This window comes from Pelodiscus sinensis, chromosome 26 (genome assembly GCF_052426305.1).
Source record: "Pelodiscus sinensis isolate ZL-2025 chromosome 26, ASM5242630v1, whole genome shotgun sequence".
In the NCBI taxonomy this organism is placed as follows: Eukaryota; Metazoa; Chordata; order Testudines; family Trionychidae; genus Pelodiscus; species Pelodiscus sinensis.
In genome coordinates, this window is record NC_143077.1 from 11605846 (window position 1) to 11623448 (window position 17603).

General features: G+C 50.2%; 1 protein-coding gene across 5 annotated transcripts in view; it reads right to left on the reverse strand.

The window, feature by feature from the left end:
• INPP5B (inositol polyphosphate-5-phosphatase B) overlaps window positions 1–13276 on the reverse strand; it is a 54247-nt gene extending 40971 nt beyond the window's left edge. Inside the window, exons 1-6 of one of the 5 annotated variants that reach the window (XM_014579110.4) lie at window positions 13069–13276; window positions 12686–12751; window positions 11988–12067; window positions 11429–11526; window positions 10984–11013; window positions 10123–10233 (exon numbers count right to left, since the gene is read on the reverse strand). In XM_014579110.4, coding sequence (XP_014434596.3) covers window positions 10123–10233; window positions 10984–11013; window positions 11429–11526; window positions 11988–12067; window positions 12686–12742 — 376 coding nt within the window. In that variant the 5' untranslated portion in view covers window positions 12743–12751; window positions 13069–13276. Of the gene's footprint in view, window positions 1–5835; window positions 5989–10122; window positions 10234–10983; window positions 11014–11388; window positions 11527–11983; window positions 12068–12685; window positions 12752–13068 lie in introns of those variants that run through there. The other 4 variants (XM_006134241.5, XM_006134242.4, XM_075909076.2 and 1 more) reach the window with 4 other exon arrangements.
• Between the last annotated feature and the right edge of the window lie 4327 nt (window positions 13277–17603).

The following is a 17603-nucleotide window of genomic DNA, read 5'->3' on the forward strand; positions in this document are numbered from 1 at the left end:
CAGCAGGTAATACTTGGAGCATGCACTACTCAAAGAATTACATTTAAGCATAAGAGAAATAAAAATTCTGAAATGCACTGACCAATCAAAAACCTAATATACCACACTTTGAAACCTAGGCAACCTGAGAGGGATGCACAAGAGGCCACATACACCACACCACCCCTCCCTTCCCAGACAGGGGGCCAGACAGCAGCCAACAAAAGGACTAGCAGACTGGAGGGCTATCACTGGCAGCAGGAATCCACACTTTTTCCCCCTCACACCGGCAGCAGCAGTGGAAGCAGGTTTAGGAAGGCGGCTCCAGCAGCGCTACTTCCAGGGAGTGCTAGGATGGTCCTGCCCCTCTCCCAGGGCCGCACAGATGGAGAGGCCTAACCTTCGCCTTCCCCGCCACTGCTGCCAGTGAGTGCAGGGGGTGGGAGGTGTGCAGTGCAAACTCCTTCTGCTGGCATCAGGCCTGCTAGTCCTCCGGGCTGCCTGAGCTGGTAGGAGGAGGTAGAGCAGGAGCAGGGAGAGGTGGGGCCTAGGGCAGAACAGGGTTATCCTGGCCCAGCTCTTCCTGTTTAGCCAGTGCCCTCCCTCTCCTTTCCCAATCACCAGTGTCCTCCTTTTTGAAAGAAGTAGTAACACCACAAGTATGTGTGAAGTGAGTCTGAAAGAGTGGGTTTGTGGGACAGATTCACATTGCCCTTTAAGTATATTAAGCATGCTCAAACATAGGAGCAGCTGCCAGCAAAGGGGTGGGGGGAATGAGGTACCCTGACGTCAGTGCCCCTGCTCCACAACCTCCCCCTCCCTGCACAGCCAGCAAGAAGCTTCCGCTGGTGGGCAGCTCTAAAACAGAGGGCAAAGAGCAGCATAGCAGAAGGGGAGAGGCAACTGGAAGTGCAAGCACTTGATAGCCTCCCAGCCCAAACCAGTCAGAATCACGTCAGAGGCTCCAAGATTTACCAGTAGATCCCGATCTACTGGTTGGTGACCATTGCCACAGAGTATGTGCTGCTACTCCTCTAGACTATTCAATCTTGTATTTACATGTAGCACTAGGAATATATTTCCCAGATCAGAGGAAGAGCTCTATGCCACTCAAGAGTTTGTGTGTCTCACCAACAGAAGTTGGTTCAATACAAGATATTATCTCATCCACCTTATCACTAGGAGCAAATAGTCATTTTGCCAGTCTCCTACCCAGAAGTCCTGATGATAAACCTCTTGCGTAAATGTTAAGGACACCTCACTCCAATGGCTTCATAGACTCTAACACCTGTGATTCAAAAATGACCAGGAGAGGCACCTATGAATATGAAAGCTGACCCAACTACAGGTACTTGCCCAGAGAATCTAGGACAAAGCAAGGGAGATGTTTAAAGAAGTTAGACTAGTCTACTATCCAATAAACAAATACTTGTCAGTCAATCCCCCCCCCCCCCTTGCTGCTGCTATCAGAGGCAGCAAGGGGGGAGAGGGAGATGGGGTATTTCAAAGGTCAGTGCCACATGCGGAGCCCAGGATCAGCTGGGGACTCTCCAGCTGATCTCAGGCTCCATGCGGCATTTCTTCGGAACTGGGATCAGCTGGGAAGTCCCCCCGCGTTCTGAAGAAATGCCGCGTGGAATCCGTAGTCAGCTGGTGAATCCTCAACTGACTCCATGCTCCGTGTGGCATTTCAAAACGGTAGCACAACATGGAGTCTGGGATCAGCGGGGGACTCTGAGTCCCCCACTGATCCCAGGCTCCATGAGTGCACTTCCACACTTCAAAGCTGGCATAGCAACCTACAGCCCAGAGTCAGCAGGACTTTCCACTGGTCCTGGGCCGCATGCAGAAGTGCCTGTCAAGTAGTCAATAAAAATTCCATCGACTACTCAACTAGTAAATTACCTGTAATTTAACATCCTTAGAGACGGTATCAGGATAGGACAATGTTTATAGACTGACCAGAACATGTTCAGAGAGAATTATTATTTGCTTAGCTGTAACACAAGAAAAATAGAAAGCCGTATTTAGTTTTGCTTCTGAGATGCGTTCAACCTAAATGTATTAGAGAAAATTGAATTAAAATAATGATGTTTATCTTTTAATAAATCTTATTTCTGTTAGTGACAACAGTAATCTGGATCACTTCAAACAGGATCCTTGGGAAAAGAGAAACCCATAACCTCAAAGGAGAGATACTGAAGGGTAAAGAGTTCAAGAACTAACCACCACCTCTACAGCCAGGTCTATGCTGAGAAGGTAGGATTTGCCAGCACAGCTATACTCATCACAAAAGCCACCAGTGTAGATGCAGTTATACCTGCAAAAGGAGCTATACTGGCAAAAACAAAGTCGTACCAATAAAAGCTGCATCCACACTAGAAACACTTTGTTGTCCTGTAGCAAATTAGAGACTAACAAAAATATATATATCGTAACATGAGATTTCATGGACAAAACCCACTTCCTTAGAGGAGTGGAGAAAAAAGGGGGAACCTCCAAATTTGGTCTAGTACAGTGGTTTTCAAACTTTTTTTTCATGACCAGTTGAAGAAAATTGTTGATACTGGCAACCCAACATAATTTGACTCGAGTGTTGGTTCTGGGGTGGGGCTAAAAATGAGAGCCTTAGGTGTAGAAGAGGGCTCTGACTTTGGACAGGGGGAGTCAGAGCTGGGGCAAGAGGGGCGTACCTTGAGCGGCTCCTGGTCAGCGGGGGTGCTAAGGCAGCTTCCTGCATCTCCTGGCACTGCAGACCATGATGTGCCCAAGAAAAAGACAGTGACAGGTTCCCTGCCAATGGGAGCGCAGAGCTAGTGCTCAGGGCAGGGGCAATATGTGGAGTCCTGTGCGGGCCTGCTGCTGGCTCTTTCTGGGATGCTGTGCAGTCTGCCGTGCCAGGACTAGCAGGAGCTGCCTTAGTGCCCCTACTCGTCACCTGATCCTCCTGAAGCAAGGAGATCCAGTGCCTGACATTCCACGCCCCAGTACTGGGCTGTGACCTGTAGTTTAAAAACCAAGGGGCCAGTATATCAACACATTCTGTTGGCAAAACCTTTCAAACATAAGCCTGGCCTCAATCTTTGTCAAAAGGCATCTCCAAAGGTGTCTGCTCTTAAGGAGTTGTGTTGCTAAAAGAATGAGATAGCGGAACTGGCAGTGATGTTGGTCACTTTTTTGCTTGTTTTAAAAGCCCACTCTTTTCCAAGATAGCTTTATACCAAGAGCCAATTTGCACAAATCCAGTCCCCTTCTTTACAGTTACACTTAAGTATGAATTAACACTGACAGGTTTTATTCAGCTGTATTTCACAATGCCTACCATAAACACAGCATAACCACGGCACTATAAAAGTCACACAGTTATCTAATTCCCTGCAGTGACATTTTCAAAAGATAGTCTCCACCACTTCGCACAGAGCCTGTAACTCCCATCCACTGCCTCGTCGGAATGTGCACTACTATTTTAAGAGTCTATATTTTAGACAAATCTCAAGTACACTGAAATACTGTGCTAACTGAGGTGAAACTGCATCTGGCCGGTAAGTCACAGGCTTTATTTCAAGTTTTGATACTAATCGAAGGAGGCACTCTGAAGGTTTTACATCTCATTTAAGCAATAGACGGAGCAATGCCTTGCGCTAAAAGTGGTTCCTTTACTAATTCTGCAGAAGTACTTCTGTGATGACCTACGTGAGCCTGTTACTCTGCTGCTTGATTTCTGCACCCACAGAAATCTTTCCAGACAATGGTACTTTTATTGTGTAAACACATCTACAAGGTTTTAGGAAAACTAAATGTATTTTATCTGTAACCCAACGGAAATTCAAATCCTGGGTCCAAAGAGCAGGCCGTCCAGCAACTGTGTATATAGGAATGTGTTCCAACTGACACACAGGAAGTCAAGGCACCTATGTTAGATGTCTGGCTAGGCACCGAGACCTACGCAATGCAGTGATAGGTACTGTACACATACCTGGAAGACTAAGGGCATCGCTACACATAACAGGACACCCTACCATTTCTATCCATGCTGAACCAGGGCTTCCCATTCTAAATGTCAGAATAATTTCTGAAACTGTACACAGGTTTAGGAGTTAATGTCAGTCAGAGGTAACACATTTACAACCAAGGAAATAAAAACATCCATCAGGGATAGGCTCCGATAAGGAAAGGATAAAAGAGCATTCCATGCATCTTATAACATGAGAACAAATGTCTCATGTTTGGAGCATATTACACTCTCAGACAGAGGTTTTCATTTCTCATTATTCAACAGTGCAAGATCTGGCTGACTGCATGTCAGATTTTTGTGCAATCACCGCACACATTGGCTATGACAGCAGCTCAGAGAACCACAGTTTCGAATATTTTACAGCCAATACAATAGTTTGAATTTCAGAAGGCTAACTTTTTTTTCAAGTAGTAATTCACTTCATCGGCAGGCTCTTTAATAAGATAGATTCATAGACTTTAAGGTCAGAAGGGACCATTATGATCATCTAGTCTGACCCCCTGCACAGTGCAGGCCACAGAATCTCACCCACCCCTCTTAGAATAATCCTCTCACCTATATCTCCGACATTGAAGCCTTCAAATACTTTGAAGGTCCCAAGATGCAGAGAGTCCTCCAGCTGTGATCTGCGCCCCATGCTACAGAGGAAGGCGAAAAACCTCCAGGGTCTCTGACAATCTACCCTGGAGGAAAATTTCTTCCCGACCCCAGGAATTTTCAAACATGCTAGCAGTGCAATATTGCTTAATTCAATTTCAGAATGAAATGTGTATATCCGCCTTATAACAATGATCTATGAATCATTAATCACATTTATCTTCATGCTCAGAGCAGTCTCTATGCTAGTGCATTTTAATAATACATTATAAAGATACAATAAACTAGCACCTTCCCTGCTGAAGGCTCCTCAAACCCTTGATGGGGATTGCTTCATCCAGCACACAGAGGCAGACACTTGTGAGAAGGGTACAGCAGGTGTTGCAAAGGAATGCTTCCCCTGCACTCAGTAGCAGCCACAATTGGGCTATGTCTACACTGGCTGGTTCTTGCACAAGAACATCTTGTGCAAGAACACATCCACACTGCCATGTGTGAGATGTGCTTTTGCACAAGAGCATCCACGGCACTGTGGACATTCTCTTGCACAAGAAAGGTCTGATGGCCATTTTAGCCATAGGGCTTTCTTGTGCAAGAAACCCCTGCTGCACGTCCACACTGCCCTCTTGTGCAAAAGCTGTTGCGCAAGAAGGCTTACACTTGTAAAAAAAAAAAAAAAAAAGAGCATAGTTCTTGCGCAAGAAGCCCTCTCTTACCACGCCATACTGTAAATCTTCCGCAAGAGCGGGCGGGCAGTGTGGACACTCTGTGGGTTCTTGCTCAAGAACGGCCGTTCTTGCGCAAGAATCCACCAGTGTAGGCACAGCCGTGCTGTTTATAGGGGAGTTGCCTCTCCCGGCAGGACCAAGATGCAGCTACCTCTGGTGTAGAGCATCACAGCTGTTTATATAGGGACCCCTTTCCTGGTCCAGCTGCTTCTGAAGTGGGGTGCCAGGCAGAACTCACAGCAACACCACACACTTGTTTGAGATGAGAAGGGAAGAGGGGCCCCACTAACACTGAGGGTCAGGGGTAGAGGGCTGGGGGGGGGGGGGGAGAAGGGAGCAAGGATTGCAGTGTTCACAAAGCCCAGGACCGCTCTGTCCCAGGCAGCACTGCCCCCCAGCACTCCGCCCCCCCCCTCCGTCACTCCCCTTCCCCCTCCTGGCCGGCTCCGTCTCCGCCTCCAGCCCGGCCACCCCCGGGGCACCCGCACCCGGCACGACCCCGGCGCCGGCGCCTACCTTCGCGATGCCACCCGGCCGCGGACATGGCCCTCACCTCAGCCTCCTCCAGGCCGGCCAGCCCGCCCGCGCCGGGCAGGGCTACCTCCGCCGGGCCCCGCCCCCTGCACTCGCCGAGCATTCCCCGGGCTACGCCCCTCCACTCGCCGAGCCCCTCCCTGGGCCACGCCCCCTGCAATCGCCGAGCTCCGCCCCTTTCCAGACCACCACGCCCCCGGAATTCGCCGAGTCCCCGCCCCAGGCCACGCCCCCCGTATTTGCCAAGTCCCCGCCCAGGCCACGCCTCCTGAATTCGCCGAGTCCCCGCCCCAGGCCACGCCCCCTGAATTCGCCAACTCCCCGCCCCAGGCCACGCCCCCTGAATTCGCCAAGTCCCTCCCCCTCCTCCTGTTAGGCCGTGCATCTGCGCTCATCGCACACCGCTTCAGGGCCCCGCCTACTCCAGTCACCAAGCACCGCCCCTTCTCCCGAAGCTGCCCGCCATTTTCTCGCGCCCTGGGGCTGGGCCGTGGCTGTACTAGGCTGCGGGGTAGCCGAACCCGTCCCTGCTGGGCTGGCGGCGGCCTCCGGGGTTCGGACCCTCGCAGGTGAACCCTGGGGGCGGGGGCCTGGCACCGCGCAGCCAGTTGAGAGCGACCTCAGCCCGGCTGCGCCCCGGCGGGGAGCAGGGACTAGCCCCTGCGCCGGGCGCCCGGCCCAGCCAGCGCCTCAGGGGTCTCGTGCCAGGCTCCCCGCGCTGCCCCTCCCCCCCCCCAGCGCCTCAGGGGACTCGTGCCAGGGTCCCCACATGCCCCCCCGCCAGCGCCTCAGGGGTCTCGTGCCAGGCTCCCCGCGCTGCCCCTCCCCCCCCCCAGCGCCTCAGGGGTCTCGTGCCAGGCTCCCCGCGCTGCCCCTCCCCCCCAGCGCCTCAGGGGTCTCGTGCCAGGCTCCCCGCGCTGCCCCTCCCCCCCAGCGCCTCAGGGGTCTTGTGCCAGGGTCGTCCCCCCCGCCAGCGCCTCAGGGGTCTTGTGCCAGGGTCGTCCCCCCCGCCAGCGCCTCAGGGGTCTTGTGCCAGGGTCGTCCCCCCCGCCAGCACCTCAGGGGTCTTGTGCCAGGGTCGTCCCCCCCGCCAGCGCCTCAGGGGTCTTGTGCCAGGGTTGTCCCCCGCCAGCGCCTCAGGGGTCTTGTGCCAGGGTCGTCCCCCCCCCGCCAGTGCCTCAGGGGTCTTGTGCCAGGGTCGTCCCCCCCCCGCCAGTGCCTCAGGGGTCTTGTGCCAGGGTCGTCCCCCCCCCGCCAGCGCCTCAGGGGTCTTGTGCCAGGGTCGTCCCCCCCCCGCCAGCGCCTCAGGGGTCTTGTGCCAGGGTCGTCCCCCGGCCAGTGCCTCAGGGGTCTTGTGCCAGGGTCGTCCCCCCCGGCCAGTGCCTCAGGGGTCTTGTGCCAGGGTCGTCCCCCCCGGCCAGTGCCTCAGGGGTCTTGTGCCAGGGTCGTTCCCCCCCCCCGCCAGTGCCTCAGGGGTCTTGTGCCAGGGTCGTCCCCCCCCGCCAGTGCCTCAGGGGTCGCCTGCCAGGGTCGTCCCCCCCCGCCAGTGCCTCAGGGGTCGCCTGCCAGGGTCGTCCCCCCCCGCCAGTGCCTCAGGGGTCTTGTGCCAGGGTCGTCCCCCCCCCCCCCGCCAGTGCCTCAGGGGTCTTGTGCCAGGGTCGTCCCCCCCCCCCCGCCAGTGCCTCAGGGGTCTTGTGCCAGGGTCGTTCCCCCCCCCCGCCAGTGCCTCAGGGGTCTTGTGCCAGGGTCGTTCCCCCCCCCCGCCAGTGCCTCAGGGGTCTTGTGCCAGGGTCGTTCCCCCCCCCCCAGCCAGTGCCTCAGGGGTCGCCTGCCAGGGTCGTCCCCCCCCGCCAGTGCCTCAGGGGTCTTGTGCCAGGGTCGTCCCCCCCCGCCAGTGCCTCAGGGGTCTTGTGCCAGGGTCGTCCCCCCCCGCCAGTGCCTCAGGGGTCTTGTGCCAGGGTCGTCCCCCCCTGCCAGTGCCTCAGAGGTCGCCTGCCAGGGTCGTCCCCCCCCTGCCAGTGCCTCAGGGGTCTTGTGCCAGGGTCCCCCCTCCCCCCCCCCGCCAGTGCCTCAGGGGTCGCCTGCCAGGGCTCCCCACACGGCTCCTGGGAGAGACAAGCCCTTTAAATAGAAGCAATTGAAAGGGCTCTCAGTTCTGGCCCCATGTTCTCCCGCTGCTTGGGAGCCAGGCACAAGTGAGTCAACTGCTTCTACTTAAAAGGCTCGCACTTTCCCTATGGCTGGCAGGCAACATCCCCAGGGAAGGTGCGAGCCCTTTAAATAGAAGCAGTTGAAAGGGCCCTTGGGTGTCCCAGGCAATGCACGAGCAGCAAGGCCAGGAGCAGCAAGCCCTTTAAATAGCAGGAAATGAAAGGGCTCGCAGCTCTCGTCTCCAGCTAACATGATGCCTAGGAGCTGCAGGGGAGGCACTAGCCATTTCAACACCTGCTATTTAAAGGCTCTGCCCCTTTCATCCAAGGCTCTGTCCCTTCCAGGACGTCCTGCAACTACTTCAAACATTTTTTAAGTGGCCCCTGGCTCAAATTATTGCCCATCCATACCTTACAGTCTAGTTCAACAGCTCTTGATGTCAATGACAAAATTGGGAAGCCAAGAGTTCAAAGTGCTAATCCAAGTAGCCGTCACACACTTTTGTCCCAAAAACCTTTAAAACATGCCTCTTGATATCCTGGAAAATCACACTAGCTTTTATAATATAATATCCTTGCTATAGCAGACCTCAGTACACAGAATCCTATGATTTAACCCCTAGAAACCATTCTTGCTGCCATTTTACCTTTCCTGCTCCCTTTAAAATTCCTTGCACTGCTATATTGTTCAGCCGCGATGAGCTCCAGTATGGGGAGCAGTTTCTAGTTGTCAGAAACGTACTACAGGAGGGTCATGCTCTGTGCATGACTCTCCCTCCCTCCCACTTCTCTCCAGCCTGTCTGTTTGCAGAGATAGGACTTTGTATAGACATAAATTTTAAAATGAATGTGTCAATTTACTGAGTAACAACCTTTTCCCAAAGAAAAATGGGAATCCTGGCTGGAAAACGGGTCAGAGGAAACAGGCCGTACAGAGTCACATCCAAGAAGCATTTTTGGACCAGCCTGCTGACAAGTGCTCTGCTGTCTCTAAGACCTGGTCCACACTTAAGCTTTAGGTCAACGTAACTGTCATTCAGGGGTGTGGAAACCATAAGTCACAGGCTGCGTCTAGAATGGCAAGATTTTGCGCAAAAGCGGCTGTTTTTGCGCAAAATCTTGCCGCCTGTCTACACTGGCTGCGAGTATTTGTGCAAGAACACTGACTTTGTAATGTACAAAATCAGTGCTTCTTGTGCAAATACTCTGAAGCTCCCGTTCAGGCATAAGCCCTCTTGCGCAAGAATACTTGCGCAAGAGGGCCAGTGTAGACAGGAACGTTAATTTCTTGCGCAAGAAAGCCCGATGGCTAAAATGGACAATGAATTGAACCACTAATCCTTCTGCCTAACATGGCAGATAACAGGAAAGAGTCCCACATGGTAAGGTGGCAGCTGTGATACAACTTAGGTCATGTCTCTACTATGGGGACTACAGCAGCACAGCTAGGCATAACCCTGTAATGTTGATGCAGACTACAATGATGAAAGGGTTTTCCATTCCTCCCCAAGCGACAATCGCTAGGTCAATGGAAGCATTGTTCTGTGACTTAGCTGCATCTCCACTGGGGGTTAAGTTGATGTAGCTACAGCACTTAGGCCTGTGGATTTTTCACATCTGGAGCTATGTTGACCTAAGTTTTGAGAATAGATCAGGCTCTAGTCTTTTAAGAGGAAGATGATAGAGCGGGGAATAGGAGTAGCCAACAGTGGCTGCCTCCCTGTGATCTCTTACAGCATTAGCACAAGTCACAACTTCGAGTTTAGTTTCTGGAGGATAGTTTTTAGGCTACATTTTACTTCCCTGCCCATGAATGGAACAGCTAAGCAAAATTGCAATGCAAATACTACCCTTACTTGCTACTGAGGCAAAGCTCAGAACATCTCTATGGAGCCATCTAGTGGTGGATAGAAATTATGGCCTTTGAAGTTTAGTACATCAGTAAGGTAGCTGTATACATGTAAGTGGCAGCAGCAGGTACACTAGAATTGACATTCCTCTTATGATAAGAGAAAGCACAGAACATTCACCAACTCCTAAACTAGACTTCCTCCTTGGTCTGCAACATCTGTACCAACTGGTGGATTAAGTTCAACGTGTATATGACAGAGGGTTGTACCTGGGAGGCACTTGCTGATCTCCTGTAGGAACATGCGTGTGTGGGAACCAAATGGCAACTGCACCACCAGCTGACCATCTTCTGAGCTTATCTGCACAGTCACATCAGAACCTACACATGGCAGGAAGAGGAAAAATTAATGCTCCTTAGTTTGGAAGAGACCTGATTTCTAAACACAACTTCAGGTGCTGCATGCACACAAAAGCCATGTCAGCACTGGACATATCTCTGCATCCTCAATACTGAAAACAGTATAAAACCATGCTAGCTACAAGGAAAGAAATCAGCTGCATCACTGCTTTCATTTTCCTGAATTTGGATGAATTTTGTTTATATTTCTCTAGTCCTTTCAGCATAATGGATCCAAAAACATTTTATAAACTTAAACTAACTGAAAAATTAGACAAAGGAATCCAGTTGCATTTGAATTGTACTTAACACATTTGGGGAGGGACTTTTATAATTTAAATAAAAAATAACATATCTAGTTGAAACTCCAGTGAAAGCTAGGGCAATAGTCTGGGGTTATTTTGTTGTTTTTGTTTGATTTGGGTTTTTTTGCAACAATCTGGAATCATTCAGCCAAACAACTGGTTTGAAGTGGGACTCTTAAAAACCATACTGGTTAACTAGTAATAATGTGAAGATTTATAAGCTATTCAATAGTAGCAAGACAAGACTCCATCCTTGCATTAAGTGTGTCCGGTTCGGAACAGCTCAGCCACAGACATTCCATAAACAACCCTGGCCAAACATCACACACAAAAAAAGCTGAATAATGGTTCATACAGAGTCTGTAACTTGAGTATATGAGAATTTTTCTTGTACCTTGTGGTAATCATAGCAACAGAAGAGACTCACCAATGATATAACGGTCATTGTCAGGTGTAACTACCAAAAGAGAAAAGCAGTTCTATTAGAAAACCTGGCAAGTAGTGTAAGGCTAATACTTCATAAGTAACTCAGACAGCCCAATATAAAGGGATGCAGAAGAAATCAGAAAGGATAGAAGGCCATGAATAGAGCTTTGGGTAGAGGAGCTAATCTGGGTCCCCTGGGGTCCAATGCAGCCTGTTTTCTTGACAATGTTAATTAATTACATTGGCTTCAGCTGTTTCAAAGTTATAGCAAAACAAGGCAAAAGGTGATCGATTTCAGGCTGCAGCTCAACAAAATCGAGATTCTGTTCCACACATAGATCCTCTCTTTGCCCACCCACAAGAAAAGACGGCAACTGATTCATCTCTGAGGAGCAGAAGCAACCACCTTCCAGGAAGCGAGCGAAGGATGCAGACGACAGCTCTACCTTCTTCTACTGCAAATCCTTCTGTAATGGGCACGATTCTCTCCAGGCAGACATCCTCAGCAGTTATAGCCATTCGCCGATGAGTGTACAGGAAGAGCCTGCAGGCACAGAGCAGGGGGTAATGCCATCTCTGTGACAGCACCATCACTGAGCTCCCTGCAAGCATGGTTTTACACCATCCTGTCCCAATACCACACTCACTTGTTAGCATAGCCCCTGCACCTCCTGTCTTGCCCTATGCCTGCCAGTCCACCCAGTATGTGGTGATATTTTAAATTAATGTATTTCAGATCCCCATGAAAAGTACCAGAGAGAGCTTGAGTCTAGGCTCCTCTGATTACAGACCAAGCAGGTACAGAATAGGTAATGGCAAGCAAACATCCTTCCCACACTGCCTTGCTAAACCCCGATGTGGAGAAAGCATCTTTGGGTTGAGAGGGGAGGTCATGCAGTCTCCATGGCCCAGTCAATTCTGGGATTCTTTCTGCTCAGACTGCCAGCAAGAGAGCCCAGCCTTCCCCATATGAATGTCCCACAAGACATTGTCTCAAGCACCTACGCATGCTCTCCATGAGTCCGCACAAGGCCCAGAAGCCGGCTCTCCACACTCTCCTCACCTGCCAGGATACCTTGTACCACATGCAGCTCATAGTCAAGGAACGGCCAACAGAGATATCAGTCCTCTAGAGCAGCCAGAGAGGCAGGATGCTGAGCTCTGACTCTCTGAACCTGTCTTCTACTGCAGCAGCCACTGTCTGCTCAGCCTCTGGATTTCCTGTCAGGAGCCTTCATTTGCACCCAGAATCAGTTAGGAGCCAGGTGTTCAGCTTCCTTAAAGTACCATTTCAGCTCAACCCTGGATCCTACACACTGTCCTGGGTCCTTGCGTGTTGTCACTCACCTCTGTGAGAAAGACTGACTCTTCCACCTCTTGTGGTGGTGGGCAGAGCGGTTCAGTGTCACTCTGCTGGGCAGGGAGTTGTAATATATGAGTGGCATTTCAGATAAAATTCTTTCCTGTGACAACTTCTTTCTCAATTAGGGATCATTAGAACTGGCCCAATATTATTAGCACAGTGTGCCATGAAAAGGACTGGGACATACAGGTTTTGGATTAACAGGTGGCCTACAGGTAATGGCCCTCTCTCCACTGATGGTCAGTTGCTCAGAGACGCAGCAACAGAGTACCAAGGGATAGGATTTCTCTGGTAATTCCGCATTCACTTATCTACAAAGAAATGCTAGAGCAAAGGATATAATTAGGCAGGTCTCTCCGTCCGCCAGGGTCTCCTGTATAGCAACAGACTGGTCCATCCTCCAGACCTGAAATGCAAAGGGCCGCAAAGTGAATTATATAGGAGGATTTGCCAAGCTGATGTAAGACAGCTCTGCAACAACCAGGCCACAAGGTGGTGCCAAGCAATGAAGCTACTACCACACTACACCATGCAGTCAGAGATGCATACTGTCTATGACTGTGGGTTGCATCAGACCAGGAGGAATGACTCAGCCCCAGCCCATTGCAGGGAAACAGACCCTGTTTGCACCACAGATGGAGCCATGGTACCCAGCAGGGTAATGAACACAGGCCAGTAATCGATGGCTAGCTGCAGACTTTGCAATGTAAATCAGATACGTACCACCCGTTGTATTTGTACCAGATCCTTCCCCTGCTGCCTCCTTCTGGCTAAGGGCTCAGATTTGAGACACAGATGGAATCACCCCACCGCAGATGCTCCGGCAGTTGCCCGAAGCAGCCTCAGTCAGACCCGCTTTCTGAAACTGTATCACAAGAATGTTGAAAGTCTGTCCACTCCCAGAATCCTGGAACTCCAGCCCCCTCTGCAGCTGGAGCCCCCTCTTTTCCGGCAGGCCTCCTCCCCACTTCCTCTCCACCCCGCTGTAGCCTGGCTGCTTTCCCACTTCCTCTCCAGCTTGTTCCATCCGCTCTGGACTCTTCCCCCTCCTTGGACTCCCAGACTCCACATCAAGAATCTGGGCACCAAAGCCGGCGCAGCTGGCAGGGCCCCGTCTGTGGATTTGAATGGGAGCAGCGTTCCGGCCCCTTTCAGCCGTGCAGACCCTCACCTCACAAGGGAACAGGCTGATCTTTGTTCTGTCTCCCAGATACTGGCTGGACCCTGGGCAGAGTCTGTAGTGATTTCAGAGGGATTTTTGTTCCAGATTGGAACTAGCTCTCTGGACATAGCAGCAGGTTTTTCTCACTGCAGTTGGCCTCTCGGTGGAACAGATAGGATGCCATGGCAAGTGGATTTTACTTTTTATAGCCTTTCTCTCAGAACATTGTTCCCTTGCCTGCTGGCACCTGGAGAACCTGCTGTGTCCAGTGTTTCTATAGAATCAGGTTAGCTCACACCTGTGCCTCTTGTTTTTTTTCAAGCTATTTCCTTATTTTCCCTGTGAATTACCTAGAGCCAAGCCCTGTTTGCCCAGGCTCCTCTCTGCCTGGTGCCTATCACACATGGACAGGTGATCACCCCTTGGGGCACAGTACCGTACCTGGCTGCAGGCAGCCATTTCTCATCAGCAGTCTTATTTCAACTCCCAGCAATCCTGCTGCCTTCTGCTCCAGTCCTGCACTGAACCCTCCACATTTAACTCTTTAATTACAAAACAAGCAATTTATTATGTCAAACCACATAGGAATGAATAAATATGATGCCCTTCCCTGTGTTGTCAGAATGCTTCAGAGTCATTAAATGCCAGGATTTTTCTTCATGATTGCATTTCCATTTGGACACAAGGAGACTTGCTTTGACTTCTTGTGTCTCAGGTGCAGCAATGGTTGGATTTCACACAATGCAGGGGAAAGATTAAGCCCCTAAAAGAGCCATTATTACCAATACCTAAATAAACAAACATCAAAAAAGCTTTTTAAAACAAAATAAAACTCAAATGTTGGGTTTTAACCTAAACTACCTGACAGTTCTCCCCGTAAAATAAAGCAGGTTTTTTTCCCCAGAAATGCTGCTTTTTTTTTTTTTGGATGGGGGTAAAAATATAAACAAGCCTCCAAATGACTGGATATTTTATTTCCTGCTTTGATTTAGAGAGTTTGGAGCAGATTTTCAAAACTGACCAGTGATTCTGGGCACCAAATCTGAGTTTCTTAAAGAAACCTGTGGCTTTGCTGGAAAGTGTCTGAGCTCCCATGCTTGGAAAAAATTAAACCAAAAGGGAGTAACATCCCTGCTTAAAGAAAATCTCATTTCTGAAGAGCATTCTGGAAAAAAACTCATAATCAGAACGAAGACTGCAGGACTAGCAGAGCCTTGGAAAGATTCATTTCATGGCAAAATTCAGAAGACCATCCCTTTCAGCTGCACCTGTTGTGGACCTTCCTGAAAACAAATGATTTCTGATTAAAATGCAGCAGCATCTTGTGCCACAGCCAATGTGAGCAAAATCCGAAGCATCTGCTTCATTATGCAAATCAATCATCAGAGTCCCTCTTGTGAGCAGGTGCCTGACCAAGGGATTGTCTGCATTTAAAATGCTGCAGCATCACCTGTAGCACTTCGGTGAAGCACTATCTAGGCTGAAAGGAGTCCCTCCCAAAGAGGCTGTAGCTTTGTCAACAGGAGAAGCCCTCCTGCCAGCAGAGTGCTGTCTACTCTAGGGCTATGTCTACACTGGCATGTTCTCATGCAAAAACTCTTTTGCAGAAGAGTTCTTCTGCAAAAATTCTTCCAGAAGAGAGCGTCTACACTGGCATGTGCTTTTGCGCAAGAGCATCCATGCCAGTGTAGGCGCTCTCTTGCGCAAGAAAGCTCTGATGGCCATTTTAACCATAGGGCTTTCTTGCGCAAGAAATTCATGTTGCCTGTCTACACTGGCCTCTTGCGCAAGAACAGTTGCACAAAAGGGCTTATTCCTGAGCAGGAGCATCAGAGTTCTGGTGCAAGAAGCCCTGATTTCATACATTAGAATGTCAGTTTACTTGCGCAATAACACGCGTCCAGTGTAGACAGGTGGCAAGTTTTTGCACAAGAACAGCCGCTTTTGCGCAAGATCACACCAGTGTAGACACAGCCTGGGAGTTTGGTCGGTACAGCAGTGTGCTCAGAGGTATTTTTACCAACATAAGCTGTCAACCAAGCCCAAGAAAGCAAATCAAACCCTCTCCATACAAAAAACAAATGAGTGTGGCTTAAATTAGCAATTGTCAGAATCACATTCCAGCTGCACCTGTTGTGGACAAGCAGTTATGCAACAAAACACCTGCCTTGGTTCTGAGCATTCTCTCTGGATCCTGTGGCTACACTATCCTTCCCATGTTCCCTAGGCTCCAGTGTGCTGGCCATGAAGGAAAGAACCCATTGTGAGTGAAATGGGTGGGGAGAGTAGATAATGTTTCTATATATTCAGCATGTGTAATGCTACTGACTTTACACAAAGGTGAGGCTGGGAGGAAGTTGGACAGGGATATAACTTGTGAGAAGTCACTGGAGAGAATAGGGCTGTTGCTAGCACAACTGTAATAGTTACCATAGTTCATGCCTGTGAGACCACCTTTGCCAGGTGTGAGAGTAGAAAGGGGTAGGTCAAAACCCTCCGTTTGCTTCATGCTATTGGGAGGGGGGGATTTGTATCTGAACACGTTAGGTGATTGTACAGAGTGTTATAAAGGAATGGCCGGCCCCCCAGTAGCACCTGCTCAACGGGCCTAGGCTGGAGGGGAAGTAGCCAGTCAGGCACATTAGGGAAAACTTGTGTTGCTGGTAGGTTTCTGTGGCTTTTTTCAATCTGCTGTAAAGGGACAAAGAGTTCCTACAACTCTGCAGCTGTTTCTTCTTTTTCTGAAAGCCTGAGAATGTGGCTTTTCTTCTCTTCCAGGTTTTGAGACGGATTATGGTGTAAATACGCCCTTCTCATGCTTGTTTTATGACTGACCTGTGGGAAGAAAAGCACACCTGCCGCTCCTAAGCCTGGGCATCTTAGCAAAAGCTCTCAGGTGTGTGGGAAGGGTGAAGCAGATTGCAAGGAAAGCTCAGCCTGGGTATTCCGAACTGTCAGACACGTGCCTGTAAAATGCCACAGGGGACATTTGTGCGTGTGTGTAATTTATGCTCGCTCAAGTACACACATGAGCCTCAAGGCCTGCCAGCAGTGGAGGTTTACACCCAAACAATGGCAACAGGATCTGTTCCCCTCAAAGGCAGTTGTTAGCACAGTCTGAATCTTCCCACCAGCACCTGCTTATGATTTCACATAAGCTAGCACATGAGGACTGTAGCAAATAAAACCCCACCTTTGGGCTAGTTCAGGGGTGGGCAATAATTTTTGCAGGGGGCCCACTTTACAAATTGTGGATAATAGTTGTTGGCTGGCTATGCCCCCAGAAAGGATGGGGCCCTGGGAAGAAGGGGCCCCGCTAGGTGCGGTGCGCCCCTGGTGGGAGGAGGAGACTTCTCAATTGACCAGGGCCGCGGGCCGGATCCGATGGCTTGGTGGGCTGCATCTTGCCCACCCCGGGCTAGTTTGTAAACACATCTTAGCAAGCAGGTAGTGGACTAGGCTGCAAGTCGTTTCAGAGAGTGAAACCACGTTCATCACCCAAGGGCCTTCCGCCCACTGTTCCCCCCTCCGCATCTGTCTCTTCGAGATGCCCAGCACAGACAAACCCTGAAGCGGGCTTCAGCCGCAGCAACAGATCACCTCCAACAACTCAGCACTGAGGTTGACAAATATATTTATTTATAATGTCTCTTCAAAGGACAGAGTCTGAAAACAACAATAATGGAGTACAACAGTCACAACAGAGCTCATGTCAGCACAACTAGCAGCAGCAGTTACCAGCAATCTCTGCCTTATGATTTCCCACACGTATGTCAATCAACAACAGGGCACAGCAGATTCCTTTAGAGACAGACTAATCCCTGATTAAAAATATGCCTGGAATGAACCATCCCTTAGAACCCCTGCTCTATTTTTATTAGTCACCCTTTAGCTATTAAAGACCCCGGAATTGGGAAACAGGAATCTAAGATGTGCCACTTTTAGAGGAACCCTGTTTCCTTGGGTAAGATTCAAGAGAAGAAATACAGTGTTTCTAATTCAATCCACCCAAGCAAGAGACATTCCATCATCAGTGTGGTTATAAGTTTGGGTATGTCTACACTACCACCCTAGTTCGAACTAGGGTGGTTAATGT